Source organism: Bos indicus x Bos taurus, chromosome 9, assembly GCF_003369695.1.
Source record: "Bos indicus x Bos taurus breed Angus x Brahman F1 hybrid chromosome 9, Bos_hybrid_MaternalHap_v2.0, whole genome shotgun sequence".
Lineage (NCBI taxonomy): Eukaryota > Metazoa > Chordata > Mammalia > Artiodactyla > Bovidae > Bos > Bos indicus x Bos taurus.
In genome coordinates this window covers 69,381,928-69,403,973 of record NC_040084.1, presented here as the reverse complement: position 1 = coordinate 69,403,973, position 22,046 = coordinate 69,381,928, and the positions used below count along the sequence as shown (strand labels likewise).

General features: G+C 38.0%; 1 protein-coding gene across 4 annotated transcripts in view; it reads right to left on the bottom strand.

Moving 5' to 3' along the window:
• Positions 1–12,632: 12,632 nt before the first annotated feature.
• AKAP7 (A-kinase anchoring protein 7) overlaps positions 12,633–22,046 on the bottom strand; it is a 122,491-nt gene continuing 113,077 nt past the window's right edge. For 2 of the 4 annotated variants that reach the window (XM_027551553.1, XM_027551555.1), the window contains one exon: positions 12,633–14,653. In XM_027551553.1, coding sequence (XP_027407354.1) covers positions 14,460–14,653 — 194 coding nt within the window. In that variant the 3' untranslated portion in view covers positions 12,633–14,459. The remainder of the gene's footprint in view (positions 14,654–22,046) is intronic. The other 2 variants (XM_027551552.1, XM_027551554.1) reach the window with 2 other exon arrangements.

Below are 22,046 nucleotides of genomic sequence, written 5' to 3'. Positions count from 1 at the left end.
GTAAAGCAATTACCCTTCAATTAAAAATTAAAAAAAAAATTTTTTTAAGTCATTGGAGATTTCATGTGTTAAGTCTGAACAGAGGTTGTCCTAGTGACATAACACTTATTGATGACAGTCTCACTATTCATTCCTCTCCAGGACAAAATGTGCCAGCCCAGATTGGCAGGAGGCTTTGTAATAGAAAATAGATGTGCAACGCTTCTAAATTTTAACATACATGGAATCACCTATGAATCATTCAAAAATGTAGATTTTAATTGAATCGATCAGTGATAGGGTCTGAGGCTCTGCATTTCTAACATGCACCCTGAGGTTATCCATTTTTCTGGTCTATGAACTACCCTTTGAGAAGCAAGGCAATAAAAAGTAAGACAACATTACTGTCAACTTCATTTCCAAAGACAATATCCTGAGTCTTAAATCACTATGAACCTAACCACTGCCAATTGAGACCATAGTTACTGGACTTGTTTAATGAAAAGGAGGAATAAAGGTATGTTTTGGCAAATAGTGTAACAAATGACCTTGAAATAACTGAACTCAAATACTTATTACTAGCTCACTCAACTATTTTATTTCTTGAGTGGTTTCTATGGAGGCCTAATTTAAAAGCAGAAAATTCTCATAATTTAATTTTAAAGTATCATCTTTGCTACCAAACAAAACATTCTACCCAGACAAGTATATTTCCAAGATATCAAATTTAATAAAAGGTAAGTAAAAGAAAACTATGTTCTATCTACATGCAGTAAAAATTCCAGAGACAATGAACTCAACATCGACATTCCAGCTCAGCAGAACATATAGATGAACCATCTCAAAGGAAAAATCTTGCCCACCTAAAATGAAAGCAAATATTACCTAAAAAGATTGCATTGAATCCATAATTCTAATTCATAAACATGATATATCTCTATTTGAGTCTTCTTTAATTTCTTTAATGTCAATGTTTTATAGTTTTCACTGTATCAGTCTTATACATATTTTATAAAACTTACTCTTAAGCATTTCGTGTTTTTGAATGCTATTGTAAATGATTTTTTTTAGTATCTAATTGTTATTGCTAATACATTAAAGATACAACTGAATTTTATATATTGACCTTGTATCCTAGGACCTTACAAAACTTATTAATCCTTCTAGTTTCTTAATAGATTCTAATTGAATTCCTCTCTATATAAACATGCCATCTGTGAATTAAAACCATTTAAATTATTCCTTTCCCATCTGTATTACTTTATTTTTTCCTTACCTACTCTATAGTCTAGAACCCCCAGTACAAAGATGAGCAGATGTCATCTTGAGTGTGGGCATGCTTATTTCTGGTCCTATGGGGAAAGCATTCAGTCTTTCACCATTAAAGATGATGCTAGTGACGTCTTTTTAATAACTGCCCTTTATAAGAAAGTTCCTGTTTTTCCTAGCTTACTGAGAAATTTTTTAATAATGCAAGTGTTGAATTTTGTCAAGTGCTTTTTCTGCATCTCTTGAAATGATCGTACAGTTTCTCCCTTATTTTAACATGGTAAATTACATTGATTTCCAAATATTAAATCAACCTTTCAATTTTAATGTAAACTACACTTAGGTTATACTTAATACACAAACACACACACAGAGCTAGGTTTTATTTGCTAAGTTTCTGTTATTTTTGTTTGTGTACAAGGCATATTCATCTGTAGTGGTTTTTTTTCCTCCTTGCATTTTCCTTTGTTTTGGTATCATAGTTATGCTAGCTTCATAAAATGAATTGAAAACTATTTTTATAGAAGACTAGATCCACAAACTTTCATTTTCAAAGCCATCGTATATTGCCTTCTAAGTCTAGAAACAATGGGAAAAAAACTATAATTCTCAATATATAAATATTTATTCAAAAATATTTACTGAACTTCTGTGTTTACAAAGAAAAGTCCCTGTCATTGAAGGCCTCCAAGACACCCGAGGGGGAAACAGGTGTGTTAAGCCAGTGCTTATAAGAGTACGTTCAAGGTGTAATGAGAGCACGAAGAAGCAATTTTTGCTGTTTGGATAGTAGCCAAACCTATACAACTCAAAACAGATCTTTCATTACAACCTTTAAATTTCAAAACAGGGTAGCACAGCCACAAGAAATGCAGTCAATCTGATTTTCTTACACAATTCAAAACAGATCTTTCATTACAATCTTTCTGATTTCAAAACAGGGTAGCCCAGCCACAAGAAATGTAGTCAATCTGATTTTCCAATGAGATACAGACAATGATCTACTCATGTTTTAGTCTCTGATGCAGTACAAACCAGGGAAGGGTTTCCCAGTCTGCTTGGCACAACACAGGGGATAAAAACAGAAATCATATTTCAATGTTCTGCTTGGTTATTGAACTACTCTGCTTCTTGATCACAAACGTTTCATAATTTCAAACTGAAGCATTTAATACACAAATAGAGAATACAGTCAACCTCAAAGGAAATGCAATCAAAAATTAAAACTGAAAACAAATTCCTGTGTAGTTGTAATACTACAACTACACAGAAAATCCTAGCAAGTACAGAACTGAGCTCACTGGAAAACATGAGCAATTCAAATGGCCTGATATTAAGCATCTGAAGAAAGGCAGATTTCTTCATTTCTTCATTCAAGGCTACATTTTCATATAGCCATTCTCTAGGCTCGAGTCCATCTTATGTGCATGTGTGCTAAGTCACTTCAGTCATGTCTGACTCTGTACGACCCTGTGGACAGTAGCCCCACAGGCGCCTCTGTCTATAGAGATTCTTCAGACAAGAATACTGGAGTGAGTTGCCATGCCCTCGTCCAAGGGATCTTCCCAACCCAGGGATCAAACCCGCATCTCTTATGTCTCCTGCATTGGCACGCGGGTTCTTTACCACTAGCGCCACCTGGGAAGCCCATTCTTATACATCTCACAATACATCTGCTTCTTTATGGGAGCATACCACTAGAAACACAATAGCGAACGCTTTTGCAATGTACCTTGTTCCCTGAAAGTCCCCTCCCCAACTCCAACAGCACATATGAATGTGTGTGTGTGTGTGTGTGTGTGTGTGTTTACAGCTGGAAATGAACGTTGCTGCTTTTATTTACTCAGCATGTATGAACTCGATCTGCTAAATATGTTCATTTCTATGGGAATTCCAAAGCACGGTATTACTTTCCTCCGTAAATAATGGTTTCCATTATATGAAAAAGCAGAGCTCAGCAGCAGAGAAAATGCGTTGCTTATAATGGCAGTGGAAGCACACTGATGGAAGCTGGCGGTGCCCCACAGGCCCCTCTCATAGATCCAACTCAATTACGTGTTGCACATAAATGTGCTATGCCACACAGCCTGGGCTGAATAAACTTATGACAGTTTAAAAGGTCAGTGTTTTTCCAAGGAACAAGGAAATATGCTGCTAAGGATTTATCTCACTAGCCATAGAATAAGTTCAAGTGCCCAGATAAAAAATTTAGTTAAGCACTGAATAATTATGTTTCCATATGCAGAGACTAAGGGAAGGCTGCAGGGAGGTGAATTTTCTTTCATCATGTGTCTAGAGGACACATATTTGAACACACCCAAAATAGAAAAGGCCAACCCAAATCCATCTGCTTTAAACAGAAGCAGCTCTCCTTACATATGAAGGAAAACAGTGTTTCTGCAGTGTCTTAATTACTTCTCCATTTCTTTAAAAATGTCAAGATGCTATCCATTTAAGTCCTGTAGTAACTGAGTCTTTTTTGTCTATTTCCTTTATCTAGCATTTAGCAAAAATAAACATTCTTTTAAAAATAAAAAACATTTCTGTATTTGATAAGTGAAAGAACTCAGTCTCCAATGGGTAGGAATCACGAACTCATATTCTATGATTTCACTTCTGTGGCATTTTGAAAAGGCAGAAATATAGTAACAGAGAACAGACACGTGATTGCCAGGGGTTTGGAGTGAAGGGAGGGTCTAAGAAGAAAGGGATAGCTGGAAGGTATTCTTTGGGATATTAAAATCATTCAATATCTTGGCTATGGTGGTCATTATAAGCATCTGTATGGGTAAAAACTTTTAAAACTGCATATTAAAAAAGTGAATTTTGTGAAATTTTTAGTTGGTTTAGAAGTAATTTGAGTCCGTGTTTTGTAGCAATACAATGAGATTCTCCTTGCTGTAATGATGCTGAGTTTTAATCAGCATCATTACAGCATTATTGTTTCACATCATTAAATGTCACTACAGCAGTATTTTCAGTATCACTACACCATTGTTAATTCAGCATCACTTGAGGTTTTTAAGCCTCTTACCTAAAGAATTTAATCAAACTAATGGTTGGTGTGAAGCATCCAATTTTCCCATTCTCCCGGGTTTCACTTGTTTCTCTCACTTTGCGGCCACCATTCTAAAACACACAACTAGCAAGATACAAGACTAACGGGATATTTTTGTTCTTTTACACCAAAATGGTATGCCTCACCACAATCTGTCTTAATTTTTCTTTCATTCTTCCTTCTTGAAAAGAATCACTAGAAATTGTAATAAAATAATTAGTTTTTTTTTTTTTTTTTTGAGAAGCAGTTTGTCCTATAACTGGTTATCAATGATGCCAGGACATACGAACCTGGACAACATTCAGCTGAGTGAAATGAGCCAAATGCCTGTGTGCATGTGTGCTAAGTCGCTTCAGTCATGTCTGACCCTTTGTGACGCCGTGGACGGTAGCCCTGAGGCTCCTCTGTCCATGAGATTCTCCAGGCAGGAATACTGGAGTGGGCTGCTATGCCCTCCTCCAGGGGATCTTCCAGACCTAGGGAACTGAACCTGAGTCTCTTACAACTTCTGCACTGGCAGGCAGGTTCTTTACCACTAGCACACCTGGGAAGCCCGAAATGAGCCAAACAGAGAAAGACAAATACTGCATGGTGTCAGGTACATGTGGAGTCTGGTTTTTTTAAGCTGATTTTATAGAAATGAAGAGTAGAATGGTAGTAGCCAGGGCTTGAGGAAGAAGGAAACAAGGAGATGTAAATCAAAGGATACAAACTTGCAGTTACAAGATGAATAAATCCAGAGGATCCAATGTACAGGATGGTGATTATAGTTAATAATACTGTATTGTATACTTCACATTTGATCAGACTAGATCTTAAGCATTCTCACACAAAAAAGTTAAACATGTGAACTGAGGGATATGCTAATTTTCTTGGTCTTGGTCATCATTCCACAATGTATATATATTCAAATCACCACATTATACACTTTAATTATAGTCATCAATTATTTCTCAATAAAGTTGGAAAAAATAAAATAAAACCAACATTTTGGCAACCTTGGTCTTTTCCAAACAGGAACTGCCAGGGGTCACTGTGGGGACATAACTTTAGACTACTAGAAGCCATGGCAGAGTTTGGTCACATCTCTTAGTGCCAGTGTTTGGAAGAAGCTGTTTATACTAAAAGTTTCTGCAGTACTCAGCAGGCCCTCCCCACCAGAAGAGCATGAGGTTTAAAGCACAGCTGCTCCAAATACTTCCTCCTCACAAAATCCTTTTTTACCCCTTTCTTGTGTTCTTAACCTCACTGAGGGGTCTGGGTGTTTCTCTCTTTGTACATATATCCTTCTTATGTATCTAGCTTCCTAGTGCCTCAGTGGAAAATGAGAGTGGACAGGGAAAGACTCCAACATCCCGTTATGTTGCCAAACCTATGGCTTATACCGAGAATTGGGCCATTGGGAGCAGAAAAACCAGAACTATGAAAATCGGCCCTTTGCTTCTCTATTTTGGTTGTAGCCTCCCACTAAAAACAAGGTCTTACTGAAAATGAGGGAAATAGAGATTATAGAGAGAGGAATAAATACACCTATATCAATATGTTGTGTATCATTCCAACATAGATATTTTTGCATACCGAGCACCCAGCTCAATATCTGGCCCAGAGGAAATGTTCAAAAAGTGAGTGAATGCATGAGTGAATGGGGTGAGTTTTGTGAGTAAGGTGATCTTTAGGCACTAATTTCTTACAGCTGCAACATAATGAACTGTGTGATATCTGAATAGATTAGTTTTATTTTAAAATAGCATTTAAGATTTTATCTGTAAGAATAAATGCTTAATATAGATGGTAAAATTACTAAAATCTCTACTATTCTTGCCTGGAGAATGTCATGGACAGAGGAGCCTGGCAGGCTACAGTCCAAGGAGTCACAAAGAGTTGAATACAATTTAGCAACTTAACAACAACAATAGATAGCAAAACTACTAAAATGCACAAATTAGGAAGTAATTTCACTTTTAATCCCACTTAGAACTTATCACGGTTAATATTTAAAAGCATTTATAAACATGTATATTTTTAAAAATGAAAATACCATAAATTATATAATACTGAATGAAATTATATAATATGAAATCCATATAGCCCCAAAATGGTACATCCTCTCGATGCTACTGCCTTTTTGAAAAGCACAATTTAGCTCAAGTTTGCTGTTGTGTTTCAGTTTGACTTATAGGTCCTACACTAGTTAGCTTTTGCTGCAATACTGCTGCGTAACAAAAAAAAGCAGGTGGCATAGAACAACAGGCATCTGGTTCTCACTCACCTGTCTGCAGCGGTGGGTCTCCTAGTCACGACTGCACTTGGCAAGGCTTGGCTCCAGGATGCAGGTCTGGTTCAGGTTTGCGTCACAAGTCTCCACATTTCAAGCCTTTGCCTGCTTCATATTCACATACATCCCATTGGTCAAAGCAAGTCACATGGCCAAGTGAGGTATCACCAGTGGAGCACAGAAATACACTCTGCCTTTGGTGAGATTCACTGTAAAGCCATATGAAACAGGCAGTCATCTGAGAAGGATACAGGCAAGGAGAAGAACTGGAAGCAATAATCTACCCAAGGCCGAGCCATTCTTGTTTATATCACTTCCTTCTAATTAGGTCTAGGATATTCACTGATTTGGGGCGGGTAATACTTCTCTATGGTAAACAACAAACTACAACAGCTATTTAGCATAAACATTAAAGACACATTCTGAATGCACTAAAGACTAGTAATTTCTCTTAAAACATACAGTTTAAATTCTCCACAATTTATCGCTCATGTATTCATTCTCTTGTGTCTTATTCCTTTGATTTGGATGCTCCACTGCACTTTGTGTTTTCACGTGTGTCGCTTAACTCAGGAAGCCGCTCTTCTCCAGGTTTCAGTAGAGCCCTGTAGGAACAGTGCTTTCCCATTCTATAGCTGAAATCTTTCCACCATATCTGCTCAGGGAAAAATAATATTTTTGGTATATTAAAACATTTTTATATTTCAAACATCTCTCTCAGATTTCTTAGATTAAAATATCTCTACATCTGTTTATTATAAACTTTTGCTCTTCAGCATACTATGCAAAATATTTATTTTTGAATAAAATACATGAGAAATAGCCTTTTTATTATAACAATATGTTAATCATGTCACATAGCTTCCACTTTGGAGGTCATCTGTTTTCATTCTCTAAGTGTGCCCAAAGAATCACAACGGTGATTCAACAATGGTGTCATTATCATCACAATTGATGCTTTCACCATTTTTCTCATGCAGCAACTAGGTGTTTCAATCCATGTCACTTAAAACATACAGGTGGCTTCATTGTTCTGCTTTTATCCAGGAATGTAATAGTGTACAAAGCCCCAATAAGCACGTCCTTTTTAAGACCTAAATTACCTCTTGATAGAATGGGCATGAGAGGAAGCATGTGAACTCTTTTATGCTGTTAGGAGAGCACATAGGGTGTTTCCCAAGTGGGGGTCATGTTGCCCTCATCTGGAGGGGATTTGAGAAATGTGTGGGGATGTTTATTTGTCACAGTAACTGGAGTCTGCTACTGACATTTAGTCCCTGGGGGTCAGGAATGGCAACTTCTTATATCACAAATACCCATCACACACTAGGAGAGATGTCCAATTCAAAATGCCAAGTCATGCCCTGTGTTGAAATACTGACTTACTGGAGTGTGGCCTGTATCAGTCAGGACTTTTAGTTGTAAACAGCAGAATCAGTTTAGCTAGTTTAAGTGGAAAGGGAACTTTATAGCAAAGGATATTCAGCAACTCACAGAATCCCCAGAATGTCCAGAGAATCAGGCTGGGTGGCCAAGTAGCAGGAAAGATGCCTCATTCCACTGTCAGATGCTCTAAGCAAACTCCTGCCTCTACCCTCTGCCAGCATGTGACACCTACATAGGGCACAGGATCCCCAAATAGCGACTTTGCCCCTGCACCATGCAGGGTCTCTCTCTCGCTTGGTGGAGCCCAAGGCTTATGGCTGAACCCCAGTGATAAAGGAGACTGAGAAGGAGAGTTTCTGGCCTCTACTGCAGACCTCTTCCTGGAGAAGTGGGGATCACAAGGTAGGGGGTTCCTCAAACAAGAAAGGGTATTCAAAAGATGCTGCGCAGTCACTGTGAGAAATGCCCACAAAACTATCAAAAGCCCTCATCACATCCTCTTCCATAAAGACATTTCCCAAGCTCAGACCTGATAAGAATAGCCTCCAAAACTGTCTTCCAGAATCTTAAAAAGATATACTTAGTCTCTCCCACTGTTGCATATTCATTGTTTCCCCAACTCAATTAGCATATCAGATAATTCTTGGATTGGTGTGTACATATCACTTCTGTTTCTTTCCTCAGCACTGTAATTCCTATCAAACTGTAAGTCTGTTTTTTTGTCCTTTCACCTTCAACTTTATATATATTATGTGAGCATTTACCAAAAAACTTAAATATAGGGAGAGATCATATATTTGTGGTTAAAAAAGGCAAAAAAAAAAAAAAGAAGTAAATGTTCTTTGGTTCAAAGACATAACCATGGTGATTTTGTGCCCATGTGGTTTTTGGCAGGAAGCGTGGGGAGTAATTGGAAATGTCGCACCCATTTACTATATAGTTAAGAACAAGCATGCCGTATGGTGAAGCAGCTTAAATGGACGAGACTGCAAACAAAGATGGGTCAAAGAATTTTACATATAGATATATAGGGCAGTGTCATAGAAGAGTGGGCTTTCAGAAATCATTTGAACCACTAAAGGGAAAGCAACATATGTTTCCCAAAAACAGTGAATCAATTTCTCAGCCTTAGTGTATCTATCTTTGATGCTTTAATAGAACTTCATAACCTTTCAATGAGTATTGAAGTTTACATTTTAAAATCATTCCAAATTGCCTGAATTTATCAGTTACATTTAATGACTCCAAATAAGTAGTTTTGAGGACATTACACAAGAGATGATAATAGCACCTTTCTTCAGCTCTCAAATTACCTTATAAACAAGCTTTCTTATCCCCAAAATGGTGTTCCAGGAAAGAATTGTTGTGAATTTTAAATTCACTGACTCAAGAGCGAGTTGCTCTAATATTCATTTTTACTGTGAATGAATAATCTAGGGGTCTGTCTTGTTAAGAATGTGTGCTGCCATCATATTCATGTAAGGACTTGTAAACTATTTTTTAAAGTACACTGGGTTTATTTCTTTTTTATATGAATACCTGGAAAAGTTGGAATTCAGGAATGCATCCACAATTTGTTCAAAGATAAGACTGATACTAGGTTTGGAGATATTATAGTTTTGTTTTGAGTATATAATGAAATAAATTTTTGTTATATAACATGGTAACCGGTTTATGAATTGGTGATCAACTATAGAGGTGCAAACATATTGTATTAGTCTTCTGTCTGAAAGGACATCCAGAATATGAAGTCAAAACTGTTTTAATTATCTCCTTATGGGAACATCTGGCTGCTGAGATGACACATAGAAACACCGGAGTTTTAGAGGGTATAGTTTGAATCTTAAGTATGCTCTAGCTATAACCAGTATATTTCAAAGGTCTGAAGTTTAGAACAAAAGGTAGAGTAATACAACAATCATCTAAGATGCTACTGTTGCTATTGTTCAAGTCGCCCAGTTGTGTCTGACTCTGTGACCTTGTGGACTGTAACACACCAGTTCTCCCTGTTCCTCACCAGATCCCAGAGTTTGCCCAAGTTCATGTCCATTGCATTGGTGATGCCATCCACCCATGTAATCCTCTGATGCCCTCTTCTCCTTCTGCCCTCAATCATTCCTAGCATCAGGGACTTCCAATGAGTCGGCTGTTCTCATCAGGTGACCAAAATACTGAAGCTTCAGCTTCAGCATCAGTCCTTCCAATGAGAATTCAGTGATTTCCTTTAAGATTGACTGGTTTGATGTCCTTGCTGTCCAAGGGACTTTCAGAACTCTTTTCCAACACCACAATTTAAAGACATCAATTCCTTGGCACTCTGTCTTTTTTACCACCCAGCTCTCACAACCACACGTGACCACTGGAAAGACCCTAGCCTTGACTATACAAACCTTTGTTGGCAGAGTAATGTCTCTGCTTTTCAACACAGTCTGTGTTTGTCATGGCTATCTATGCTATAAATAGGACCAAGTTCAAAGCTAGCAAAGTCTTGTCCTGCTGTTGAAAATATTACTTTTTTGATATTTTAAAAAATATTCATATAGGGTCTACTATTTTACCAGTGACAGAAAATGTTGGAATCTGGTCATAAAAGTCAATTTGTGCCTACATGATGCTGACAAAGCCTTCTAGAAATTTCAGTCTCTTGTTGAAAACAGATGTACTAGAATGGTGTAAGCAAGAAGGTCTCACATGTGGGTAGCTGGTTGAGACATGGCATCAGCATGAATACCATCAAAATAAAGTCACAAAGAGACTAGGATCCCTGGAAATCACCTATCACCAAACTGCTTCAATTCAGAAAAGGGAACTGGTTTGTTTAGAATCACCGTTGGTGCGGTCCAGGTCTAAGACCACAGTCTGCCTCCTGGACCAGACTGACACCCTTTCCCCAACCACGCAGCCTCCCTGTCAGAAGACAAGGCTATGTAACAAACTAGACCAATCGAGGACAACACAGTCTGTCTCGGTGACCCAACAAACGATTCTTCTGCAGTTCTGACTAAATGGGGAAAAAGTCATTTTGAATATTTCCCATCACAAACTTCTCTCCTATGTTCATAGAACTTCAGGGCTTCAAGGGAGATGATTTAGTCAAAAGAAAATGACTTCCCTTTGTTCCACATTCTTAACTTGTGAAATGACTTGTATTCGGTGGAGAGAGGAACTGCTGCTGTGTGGAAACAGCTTGGCTTTGAAGTAGAATAGACCCATGTCTAAACTGAGCCCTACCTTTGATTAGCTTTATAAATAGCCATTTAACCATTTAGAGCCCCACTTTCCTAATTTCCTAATCTGTAAAACAGTACTAGTAACTTCCTAACAGGGTCACTGAAGGGAAGAAACATAATAATGTGCCTAAAGCATTTGGCTCGCAGCCAGGTATGTAACACCTGGGAGGTATGATGCTTAATCAAAAAAAACAGTAAGTTGTGCAGAAAGTCGTGTAACTCCAGATTGCAAAAAGGATACTTTTTTAGCTTTTCAAATTGCTGGGAAGTGTTGAAGTAGCTCTTTGAGGATAAAGAGATCTATGATATGCTATAAGATGTGCTGTTTCTCCTAAAATACTAATAACTTAGCATGCTGTTTCTCCTAAAATACTATTAACAGGTTATTGAACAGTGGATGTTGAGATGGGGCCCTAGGTCCGAGCACAGGTCCAATTGCCTAGCAGCAGTGTGGCCTTGGATAAAGCACTTTATCTCCTTATGACTCTTTCCTCTCTTAAAGAACAAGGCTGCTGCTGCTAAGTCACTTCAGTCGTGTCCGACTCTGTGCGACCCCAGAGACGGCAGCCCACCAGGCTCCTCCATCCCTGGGATTCTCCAGGCAAGAACACTGGGGTGGGTTGCCATTTCCTTCTCCAATGTATGAAAGTGAAAAGTGAAAGTGAAGTCGCTCAGTCGTGTCCGACCCTCAGCGACCCCATGGACTGCAGCCCACCAGGCTCCTCCGTCCGTGGGATTTTCCAGGCAAGAACAAGGCAAGCTCCCAAATATCTTTGCTTCCCACCTCAAGGGTTAACTCAAGGAAGTCGTCTACATACAATAAAACCTCCACCCTCGGAGAGGCTCATGGGAAGCAGCACCCAGGTCTCCACATCTGGATGCACATGCTCTCTTATCTCTGCTACTGACATTGCTGGAGTGACACGCTGTGAGCAGTTTATGAGATGCTACTGAGATTTTCTTTGCCTTTAATGTTCTGTTGATATTCTCTGTGAAGCTGACTGATTTGGAGTGATTTAAAAGTCTAAGATTAAAGGTGCTCTGACAACTGTGCTATCTTAGCAAACAGGATAAGGACACAAAAGTTAGGAAACACTAAACAAGGACCTACTGTATAGCACAGGGAACTCTGCTCAATGTTATGTAACAACCTACGGACAGGGAGGCCTGGCGTGCTGCGATTCATGGGGTCGCAAAGAGTCGGACACGACTGAGCGACTGAACTGAACTGAAGTGAGAAAAGAATTTGAAACAGAATAGGCACATGGATATATACAACTGAATTACTTTACTGTACACAAGAAACTATCACAACATTGTTATCCAACTATATCTAATACAAAATAGTCTTAAAAAACACTGAAACTATCAGAGCCCCTATTTCTGACTTCACTATATTCAGATTCTAAGAAGAAAAAAATAAATGAAGAAAGGCAACAAGGGAAAACAATACATTTATTAAGAGGCATGAAAATGCATAAACTCACTTATAAATAAATGTAATATAATTTACCCAGTGAAAAAATAGCAAAAATCCATGAGTAAACTGGATTTTATCTTTGAAATGATTACATATTTGATCTCTAATAATTTCCTCCTCCAGCATGATCTGTTAGTAGCAGCAATTTTACAATGATCATAGAAAAAGCTGTTACCAGTGATTATCATATGGGAAGGAAAATTTTCAAGAATATTCTTTAAAAATGAACCAGTGCAAGCAAATTCAGATTATAAGGGATACAATAAGACATGGGCTAGCTTATCTTCAGAAAAGTAGAAAATAAAAACCCCAAACATTCAGTAAGAAATGAAAAAGCAAACTACATTTCAATCATTGAAAAATAATACATATGGAAATTATAAAACATTCTTAACCAGTGACTGCAATAATTACATTTATAAATGTTCATTCAAGTACTAGTGATCAATAAACATTCAGTCTCATTAAAAGTAACACTAGATATAGATACACATGAACAATGCTTCTTTTGACTGAACAACAACAAAAGTCATGTTAACAGGAAACAAATAACCCTTAAAATACTGGGTTTTATTTTGTGTTTTTTTTAGTAAATGATTTTTCACAGTCTGTATATTTTATCTGTGAGGACTCAAGGAACATCTCACAACAGCTAATTAAGAAGTCTTTTCTATAAAATGAATCTTGATATTACAGAGATAAACATTCTAAAACACAAGTTTAGCTTAAAAATAACAGTGCAGAATTCAGTTTTCTTTGGAAAGAAATTGTTCATTCCTTACCAAATATTGGTTTGCTGTTGTGCAAACTATCAGAACACTTCTTTGGTATTCACCAAAGAGCTATTTAATGAGCTGGAAAGATATCATAAACTCTAGTACCATGATAACAATGTAGAGTTTATGTCAAATTTGCACTGAAATCCACATCGTTTCCTTGATTACTGTTGTTAATGAATCTTCCTTCAAAGAGCTCCCTCCTGATTTTGGCCTGAATCTCAGGCTTTAATAAAAGTGCTTTTATCTCCTTCACTTTGGATTGCAGACCCATCCTCTCTCGACGCAAAGCTTCATTAATTAAGTCCTGGATTCCAATAGGTTTCGGGCCTATGGGAAAAAAATTATATGATACATTTCACGTACAAATGCCAATGAAAAACACTAAATATGGCACACTGACTTATCAAAAGAAGGTTAAAAAGAAACCTTTAAAATGCTGCCCACATTTTATAGAAAAGGTTGCATTTCACCAAAATATATCATTTACAAGAATCAAATTTACTGTAAATAATGCATAGCAACAACACACAAAGGACAGACATGAAAACCTGTGGACCAACTTATGGGCAATAATGTCAACAGTGATCATTTTAAGCGTAGCACTTGTTAGCTCTGTGTGTTTTGGCCTCAGATAAGGTAGTCAAATGCCCTGCTAAGCAATTGAAATGGCAGTATTCCATTTACGTCAAGGCCTCTTCCATGGCCTTTAATTCGAGTCCACAAGGCATAACCCAAAGTCCCCTCTCCCTCAGCCATGGCTGAGGGCAAGTGAAACCAGGGCCATTCTTCCTTCGTAAATTGATTTCCTCTGATAGTCCCAGTTCTCCATTCTTCTTCTGTTGTGCTTCAGAAATGCAAAGACATCAATCATGAAAAGTATTAGGCAATCTTCACGGACTGGACAGGACACTTAGACAGCACAATGCAAATTAGTCCACTGACTCGGCAGAGGAAGGCAGGGGTGCTTCTCATGGAGCAGCGGGGTCCTGCCTGCATTTGGGTCTCATTTCCTGTTGTCACTGTCAGTGCCATTCCTATCAGCCTCTTCAGTTTTCACAGAGCTCCCATCCCCTGGCTTGTTTTTGTTCTGTGTTTCTTCCAGATACTGCTGGACAGCCTTGAGCACTGCATTCTCCACCAGCCTCTTACTGAGCCTTACCAGTTCAGCATCATCAGGCTCACCTCCATTCTTATCACCTACATTCCACAACAGAGAAGAGAGGTCACTGAGATCACATTGCCATAGAAACTCGGCATGCAGGGGCCAGCTAGTTTAGTTAGTTACAAAGAGCAAGCGTCCTTCAATCTGGCAAACTGGATCTATACATTCAAGAATACTGGCTTGGCTTTTCATTTGGTACTTGCAGACTGCCTGTCCCTGAAGACTTCAGGCTGAAAAGCAGTTCATTAGCCCCAATCTAAAAATACCTTACCTAGCAAAGCTGGAAGTTCCCCAGTTCTACATGGGATTTTTGTTTTTCTTTCATCCAAGGCTGATCATTACTACAAAGTCCATGTACCCACCACCGGGAGACTTAGACATGTGAAATCGCCAGCAAGATGTATCTGTTCGTACTTCATCACCATCAAATGTTAGGTAACGGAGATTTCCTAATTAACTAAGCACACAGGATCAGTGATTTTATAATACTTGGCCTGGACAGCTGTTAACAAAGTCTCAGCACTCCCATGAAGACAAAGGTGGTTACTACTGCTAGGAACTAGTTTAAAATAAGCATGTTAAACTAGTATTCTTTTTAATTTCAGATCACTACAATTTAAAAAATAGGAAACTCTTACAGAAGAATTAGGATTATGACAGTAAATTACTAGATGTTAGTATTTTATGGTCATTTTGCTTCCCTGCTAGTGATGATCAAGGTTTAATTATCTTCTCATATTTCTGTAAAAGAGCTGGCTCTCATCTGGTCGAATGCTGCACATTTCGCACTCATTCTCTTTCCTGTCTCCCTTAACTGAGTAAAAGAAAAAAACTAGAGGCTCACCTGTCAGGCCCATTCAGTCCTTTATTTCCTTCCATTGAACTGTGGACCCAGGAAGGCAGATGAGTGACAGCGGCAAAGACTTCTAAGCACCTAAGTCCCTTACGCGAGTGAGTGAAGTGAGTGAAGTGGCTCAGTCGTGTCGTGTCCGACTCTTTGCGACCCCATGGACTGTAGCCTACTACACTCCTCCGTCCATGGGATTTCCCAGGCAAGAGTACTGGAGCGGGTTGCCATTTCCTTCTCCAGAGGATCTTCCCAACCCAGGGATCGAACCCAGGTCTCTAGCATTGCAGGCAGACACTTTACAGGGAGAAGTAAGTACATTAGGTAAATGCTAACAGATCTCAAGGGAGTGATAGACATCAATGTAATAATAGTAGGGGGGTTTAGTACTCTACTTTCAACAATGGATAGATCATTCAGACGGAATATCAATAAGAAAACATTGGGAAAAAAAAAGAAAACATTGGACTTGAGCTACACTTGAGGCCTAATGGACCCAAGAGACATATAAAGAACATTCCATCCAACAGCACCAGAATATACATTCTTCTCAAGTACATACGAAACGTTCTCCAGGATAGACTGTTAGGGCCAAAACAAGTCTCAGCAAATGTTTAAAAACTGAAATCAAACCAAGTATCTTTTCTAACTATAGTGGAATAAACCTAGACATCAATAGCAAGAGGAAAACTGGAAAATTCACAAATATGTAGAATTTAAACAAACACTCATGAACAACCAGTGAATCAAAGATGAAATCAAAAGAGAAATTTAAAACATATATTTTGAAACAAACAAAAATGGAAACACAACGTACCAAACCTTATCATCCAGCAAAAGCAGAGCTAAAAGGGAAGTTTATGGTAAAAAATGCCTGCATTAAGAAAAAAGAATAATCTCAAGTAATCGACCTAACTTAATATCTCAAGGAACTAGAAAAATAAGAACAAACTAAGCCCAAAGTTAGCAGAAAGAACATTAAAATCAGAGCAGAAATAAATGAAATAGAGAATAGAAAAACAATAGAAAAGATCAATGGAACAGAGGGTTGTCTTTTTGAAAAGATAAAACAAAAAAGAACAGACCTTTAAATAGACTTACCAAGATAAAGAGAATTAAAAACTATAAAAGAAATCAGAAACATTGTAACTGATACCACAGAAATTAAAAAAAAAAATGTCACAAGAGACTACTATGAACAATTATAGGCCACAAATCAGACAACCTAGAAACATACAACTTTCCACAGACCAGTAACAAATTTAAGATTACATCAGTAATCAAAAGCCTTCAACAAAGAAAAGCCCAGGACAGTCTGGGTTTATGGCTAAATTTTACCAAACATTTAAAGAAGAAGAATTAATAACAATTCTCAAACCCTTCCAGAAAGAAAAAAAAAAAAACTAAAGAGGATATAACACTCCCAAACTCTTTTATGAGATCAACATTACCCTGATACCAAAGTCACATAAAGGATACTATAAGGGAAAAAAAAAGGGCAGGCAAATACCCTCATGAATTTGGATGCAAAAAACTCAACAAAATACTTCTGCTGCTGCTGCTAAGTCGCTCAGTTGTGTCCGACTCTGTGCGATCCCATAGACGGCAGTCCACCAGGCTCCGCCGTCCCTGGGATTCTCCAGGCAAGAACACTGGAGTGGGTTGTCATTTCCTTCTCCAATGCATGAAAGTGAAAAGTGAAAGTGAAGTCACTCAGTCGTGTTCAACTCTTAGCAACCCCATGGACTGCAGCCCACCAGGCTCCTCCGTCCATGGGATTTTCCAGGTAAGAGGACTGGAGTGGGGTGCCATTGCCTTCTCCACAACAAAATACTAGCAAACCAAATTCAACAGTATGTTAAAAGGATCATACACCACAATCAAGGGATATTTATCCCTGAGATATAAAAGTGGCTCAACATATGCAAATACATCAATGTGATATGCCACATTAACAACCTGAAGGTTAAAAATCACATAATCATTTCAATGTATGGTAAAAACACGCACACACACACACACGACAAAATTCAACATCCCTTCGTGACAAAAACTCTCAACAAACTTGATATGGAGGAACATGTACGTGCATGCCAAGTCGCTTCAGTGACGCCCGACTCTTTGTGATCCAATGGACTATAGCCTGCCAGGCTCCTCTGTCCATGGGATTCTCTAGGCAAGAACACTGCAGTGGGTTGCCTTGCCCTCCTCCAGGGGATCTTCCCGACCCAGGGATTGAACCCCGCGGTTTTTTTAACAGCTCCTACACTGGCAGGCAGGGCTCTTTACCACTAGCGCCACCTGGGAAGCCCATGGAGGAACACACCTCAGCATAATAAAGGCCATATATGACAAACCCACCACATTCAATGGTGAAAGTTTGAACACTTTCCCTCCAAAATCAGAAACAAGGCACGAGTGCCTACCCTCACCACTCTTATTCCACACAGTAATGGAAGAACAAGCAAGAGCAATCAGGCAAGAAAAAGAAAAAAAAAGACATCCATATCAGAAAGAAAAACCCCTCTGTTTGCTGATAGCATAATCTTGTGTACAGAAAATACTAAAAATTGTTAGACCTAATAAGTGAATTCAGTAAAGTTTGAAGATATAAAATCAACATACAAGAATCAGCTGCATTTCTATACAGAACAACAAACTATCTGAAAAATTAATTTTAAAAATAATACCATTTAAAATAGCATCAGAAACAATGAAATATTAAGGAATAAATTTAACCAAGGAAGTGAAATAAATATCTATATACTAAAAACCTGTAAGACTCTGATCAAAGAAAATGAAGACACAAATAAATGGAAAAAAATATCCCATATATATGGATTGGAAGAATGAATATCATTAATATGTCCTTACTACCAAAAGCCATCTAGATTCAATGCAATCTTTATCAAAATTACAATGGCATTTATTTACAGAAATTTAAAAAAAATTCTAAAATCCATATGAAAACACAAAAGATCCCAAATGGCCAAAGCAATCATGAGAAAGAACAAAGCTGGAAACATCACACTTCCTGATTTCAAAATAGTATGGTAGTGGCATAAAAACAGACCAATGGGATGGAGTTAAGAGCCCAGAAATAAACTCACATATATACGGTCAACTAATATTTGACAATGACAATAATACAAGAATACATAATGGGAAAAGGACAGTCTCTTTAATAAGTAGTGTTGGAAAACCTGGATATCCACATGCAAAAAAAAAAAAAAAATGAAATTTGACCCCTATCTTACATCATTGACAAACATTAACTCAAAATGAATTTAGGACTTAAGTGTAAGACTTGAAACCATAACACTCCTAGAAGAAAACACAGGAGAAAAGCTCCTTGACACTGGTTTTAGCAATAATCATTTTTGAATATGATATCAGAATAACAAGTGACAAAAGAAGAAATCAACAAGTGGGACTAAAGCAAACTAAAAAGCTTGTGCACAACAAAAGAAGAGATCAACAAAATGAAGAGACAACACAGAATATGAGAAAATACTTGCAAATCACCTGATTTCATATTCAAAACTTCATGACAAAAATACAAACAATCCTATTAAAAAGTGGGCAGAGAATCTGAATATTTTTCCAACGAAGACATGCAAATGGCCAACAAGAACAGGAAAAGGTGTACTTTCAAATCACTAATCATCGGGAAAGGAAAATCAAAACGACAGGGAGGTACCACTTCACCCATGTCAGAATGGTTATTATGAAAAAAGCAGAAAATAAATGCTGGTGAGGACGTAGAGAAAAGGGAACCCTTGCGTACTACTGGTAAAAATGTTACACTGATGCAGTTATTATGGAAAACAGTATGAGGATTCCTTAAAAAATTAAACATATAATTATCATATGCTCCAGCAATCCCACTTCTGGGCAAATATCTGAAGAAAATGAAGTCACTATCTCAAAGAGCCATCTGTGCTCCCATGTTCATTGTAACGTATTTCACGATAGCGAGAAATGGAAACAAGCTCAGTGGCCATCAACAGTTGAACAGATAAAGAAAACATGGTGTATATCTACTAAAAAGAAAGAAATCCTGCCATTTGTGACATGGATAAACCTTGAGGTCTTATGTTAAGTGAAATAAGTCAGAGAAGGACAAATACTGCATGACCTCACTTACCTATGGAATCAAAAAACACAGAACTTACAGAAACAGAAAGCAGAATGGAGGTTGCCCCTCACTCCAGCGGGGGAGTGAGGCAGGGAAATATGTTGGTCAAACGGAACAAACTTTCAAGTATAAGATGAATAATTCTGAGGATCTAATGTGCAACATTGTGACTATAGACAACAATACTGTATCCTAAACTTGAAACATGCTATGAGAATTGTTCTCAACATAAAAACAAAACTATAATTATGTGAAGTGAAAGATGTGTTAACTAATCTCGTTGTAGAAAACATTTCATTTTATTTATAGATACATAGATATGTTATCAAACCATCACCACTGAACACTTTAAACTTATATAATGTTATATGTCAATTATATCTCAATAAAGCTGGAAAAAAAAGAAGTAATTAGAATCCTCACACAGTAAATGTCAGCTCAGTTTTTGGAATAACAGCCATGACCTCCAGGAGCCAAAAGCCCAATGTTATACTTACAACCTTGGGTCTGGGTCAGGCAGACACAAAAGGTGTGAGCAGGAAGATGCACGTTATTTTCTATCCTCACATGTAATAGGGATTGGAATACAAAAGCATATATGCCAAGAGTGAGAACTGGCACCTAAACCCTCCTTCTGAGCCCCACCACTTCTATTTAACACATGTCCAAGGCCAATTATGCTGATACCATCATTCCTAGCAACATCCAAGCAGAAGAGAGATGGGTTACAGGTCCATCTGGACACACTACCAGTGAGGGCCTTAGCAACTGCTGCCTCCTCAAAAGTGAAAATATGGCACTCCAGAGCTATGCTAAAAAATTCCTAGATAGAATATTTGCAGTGTAAAATATGCTTAGAATTGAGTAAATTTCAACTCAGTGATATCCACACAGAAGTTATTAAACATAAATATGTCAAATTATTAAAAGAAAGATAAAGAAATTATTATTAATGTGGCACTATTAATACCACATTTGGGAGCAAGAACTGTGGGGCTAGAGAAGACTCTTGAGAGTTCCTTGGACAGCAAGGAGATCAAACCAGTCAATCCTAAAGGAAATCAATCCTGAATATTCACTGGAAGGACTGATACTGAAGCTGAAACTCCAATACTTTGGCCACTTGATGCAGAGAGCTGACTCATGAGAAAAGACCCTGTTGCTGGGAAAGATTGAAGGCAGGAGAAGAAGGGGACAACAGAGGATGAGATGGTTGGATGGCATCACTGACTCAATGGACATGAGTTTGAGTAAGCTCCAGGAGATGGTAAAGGACATGGAAGCCTGGTGTGCTGCAGTCCATGAGGTTGCAAAGAGTCGGACACGACTGAGCGACTGAACAACAATAAGAAGACTGTTTTTATTAGTAAGAATGAATGAGTACATTGCCTAATATTTAAAGGATTCTACCAGTCTTATAACACAATGTTTATACTGTATAGATACCTCCAGGTGTGTTACCTGGAACTATTTTATAGTGGCTCTTCAAATTTAAGACAAAACCAAACTTCAAGTGAAGGAGTACTTCTTAAGTACCCTTCAATACATTGTAAATGACTCTCCACATCTGCCAACCTGTTTGTGCTCTGCATCTAAGCCAGAGACTGCATTTCTGGGGGCTCTTTCTGACCCCAGGTGGCTATAAGACAACATCACTCATCACATACTGATACATCATCAATAAGATAACAGGGTTGGACTGGAGTCTAATCATAACTCAGTTTCCAAGATGCCTCTCAGGTCAAAAAGATCTGTGCTGGCTGTGATTTTTCTCAGCCCACAATGAAGTGTCCCTTTTATTTTAAACATTAAGAAATTTAAAACAGAAAAATCTTCCCATAAAACATTAATTTTCCCTTCTGATTTTCCTTTTTTCGTTTATGCTTTTACTATTACATTATCCAAGTCAACCAAGCTCAAACAAGAATGTCACCATCTTTAACTTCTCCCTTTTCCTCATCAATCCACTTCATCACCAAGTCTTATCCATGGGCTTTTTACAACTTCTCCCCTCTTCAATGCATCTAGTATAACACCTCTAGATTCCTATTTCTAAAACATCCTTTTCACACTCCATTGTCTCTACAGGAAAATTGAAATGTGCCATCCAAGGCTTTTCAAAATCTGTCTTTGGTGACCACCCACCCCTGCCACACTTCCACTGTTCGCTTGCAGCATCTCCTCAGGAACGTCTTCACAATCCCTTTTCTCTAGGCAGTCCTGCCTGTCTCAGTAACTAAATCCCCTACTTTACAAAGCCTTCCTTGGCTAACCCAGACAGAAGGGATGAACTTCCACTGGATTACAATAACTCTGACTGCATGTATAATACATGGTTGCTCGGTCATTCATTCAACAAGGGTGCATAAAGCACTTACTATATACCTGGCTATTTCAGCCTATGGTGATACAGGAGACAGACAAAACTAAGTCTCACTGGTTT